At 56.2% G+C, this 1,574-nt stretch overlaps 1 protein-coding gene across 1 annotated transcript in view; it reads right to left on the bottom strand.

The window, feature by feature from the left end:
* The window catches only part of PNPLA1 (patatin-like phospholipase domain containing 1), a 43,219-nt gene that overhangs the window by 16,088 nt on the left and 25,557 nt on the right, over positions 1-1,574 (bottom strand). The window contains exon 3 of the mRNA XM_012727185.1: positions 207-416. Within this exon, the coding sequence (XP_012582639.1) occupies positions 207-416 (210 nt within the window). The remainder of the gene's footprint in view (positions 1-206; positions 417-1,574) is intronic.

Genomic DNA, 1,574 nt, shown 5'->3' with positions numbered 1-1,574 from the left:
CGGGGGGACTGGAAGAAGTGGGGCTAAGGCATACGGGGTGCGTTCAAGGTCATATGGCTAGTTGGCCGCAAGGCCAGGGCACTGTCTAGGACAATGTTTAAAGGATCATTTGTAGGGAGGAGACAAAATGGAATGGAGTGACCCCACGGACTCTCCTAAGCCATAGAGCCCCACCCCCCAGCACCACCCCCCACCCCGTTCCTCACCAGCAGGTCCGGGGGGAACAGGGCATGGGTCATCCTGGTGATGTTCTCCAGGGAGAACTGGAAGGAGCAGTTGAACATGCGGAAGTCATGGAAGATGGCAGGACAGTCCCGGGGGCAGATGTCCTGCTGCCCGCTGAAGGTGGAGATGGTGATGGAGTCGGTCCAGAAGGAGCAGGGCTGCATGCCTGTGAAGCCCCCGTCGATGTACCTCTGGGGCAAGCAGAGTGAGAGATGCCCATCTGGAGTCAGAAGCCCTCATTTGTTCAGGGGGCCGAGGACATGGGTCCCTCAGGACAAGCCTTGAGACCGTGGTCTGGGCTGGTGAATGGTGTGTCAAGGTCACTCAGTGAGTCCATGCTGGCCTCAGGCCCCCAGCCTGGTGCTGTCCCTGCACCAGCCCCTCTCAGCCACCTTCATGGCACAGAGGGAAGGAATCCCAGACCTCTGTGAGGAGGGGCCCCCATACCCTGCATAAAGCAGGATATCTGTTCCTCCTCACAACCTCCCAGGATCGCTCTCCTGGAGTCACTGCTCTGCTGAGGGCAGGTGGTGGGCAATGGAGCCCATCCCCAAGGCTTTTCGGGAAAGTAGATTATCGTGGGTCTGAGCAAAGTGTGCAAAATCCTCCCTTTCTCCCACCATGGGTCCAGCCATGGGGCCAAATAGCCTCCTTTCATCAAGGGCAGGCACCGCTACTGCTCCCCAGAGACCCCCTTTGCCACGGCCTTGCCGCTGGCTACCAGATGTCCACCCTCACATCTTTTCCCCTCTTAGGGCTTCTGCTGCCTAAGCTGTGAATGAAGAACAAGGAATGATCAGGTTCTAACTATTGGGGTGACTGACACCTACACAACACCGGCTCCAGCAACCAGCTGGCCCCTCGTCTCTGGATCTCTCTTTAAACATGACATGCCAAGGGGACACTGGGTAGGCCCTCCTATGCCGAGTGGCCTCCCTTGAAGTAGGCCAGAGGTGCAGGTGACCTTGGAGGCCGCCCTACAGAGCTACTGGCTCAGAATTGACATTATTTATGAGCTGTGAGTGATTCACAGGCACATTAGGGGTTCAGAGACATGAACCTAGAAGACCTAGAAGGTTCCAGGTCTCAACACTCTAGGACCCTTATTCTAACTGCCAAATCTATGGAGTTTTGATTTGCTGGGCTCAGTCCAGAGAAAAGCTGGACAACATAGCTGGGAAAGTCCCCAAAATTCACCTTCACGTCCCAGAAATCCATCTGTTGGGAATGCTGAGTAGAGAAACATAAGCCTTCCAACTTTCGGTTTTCCCACTGAGTCCTGAGACCACCCTCTGGCCTCCTGGGCTAGGCACCCTGGGAGCCCAGCTCACCACCCACTCCAAATGCTG

The sequence above is a fragment of the Condylura cristata genome, unplaced genomic scaffold (genome assembly GCF_000260355.1).
Source record: "Condylura cristata isolate star-nosed mole 26May11 unplaced genomic scaffold, ConCri1.0 scaffold00001, whole genome shotgun sequence".
In the NCBI taxonomy this organism is placed as follows: domain Eukaryota; kingdom Metazoa; phylum Chordata; class Mammalia; order Eulipotyphla; family Talpidae; genus Condylura; species Condylura cristata.
Note: the sequence above shows the minus strand (reverse complement) of the source record. Positions and strands in the feature narration are given on the sequence as shown.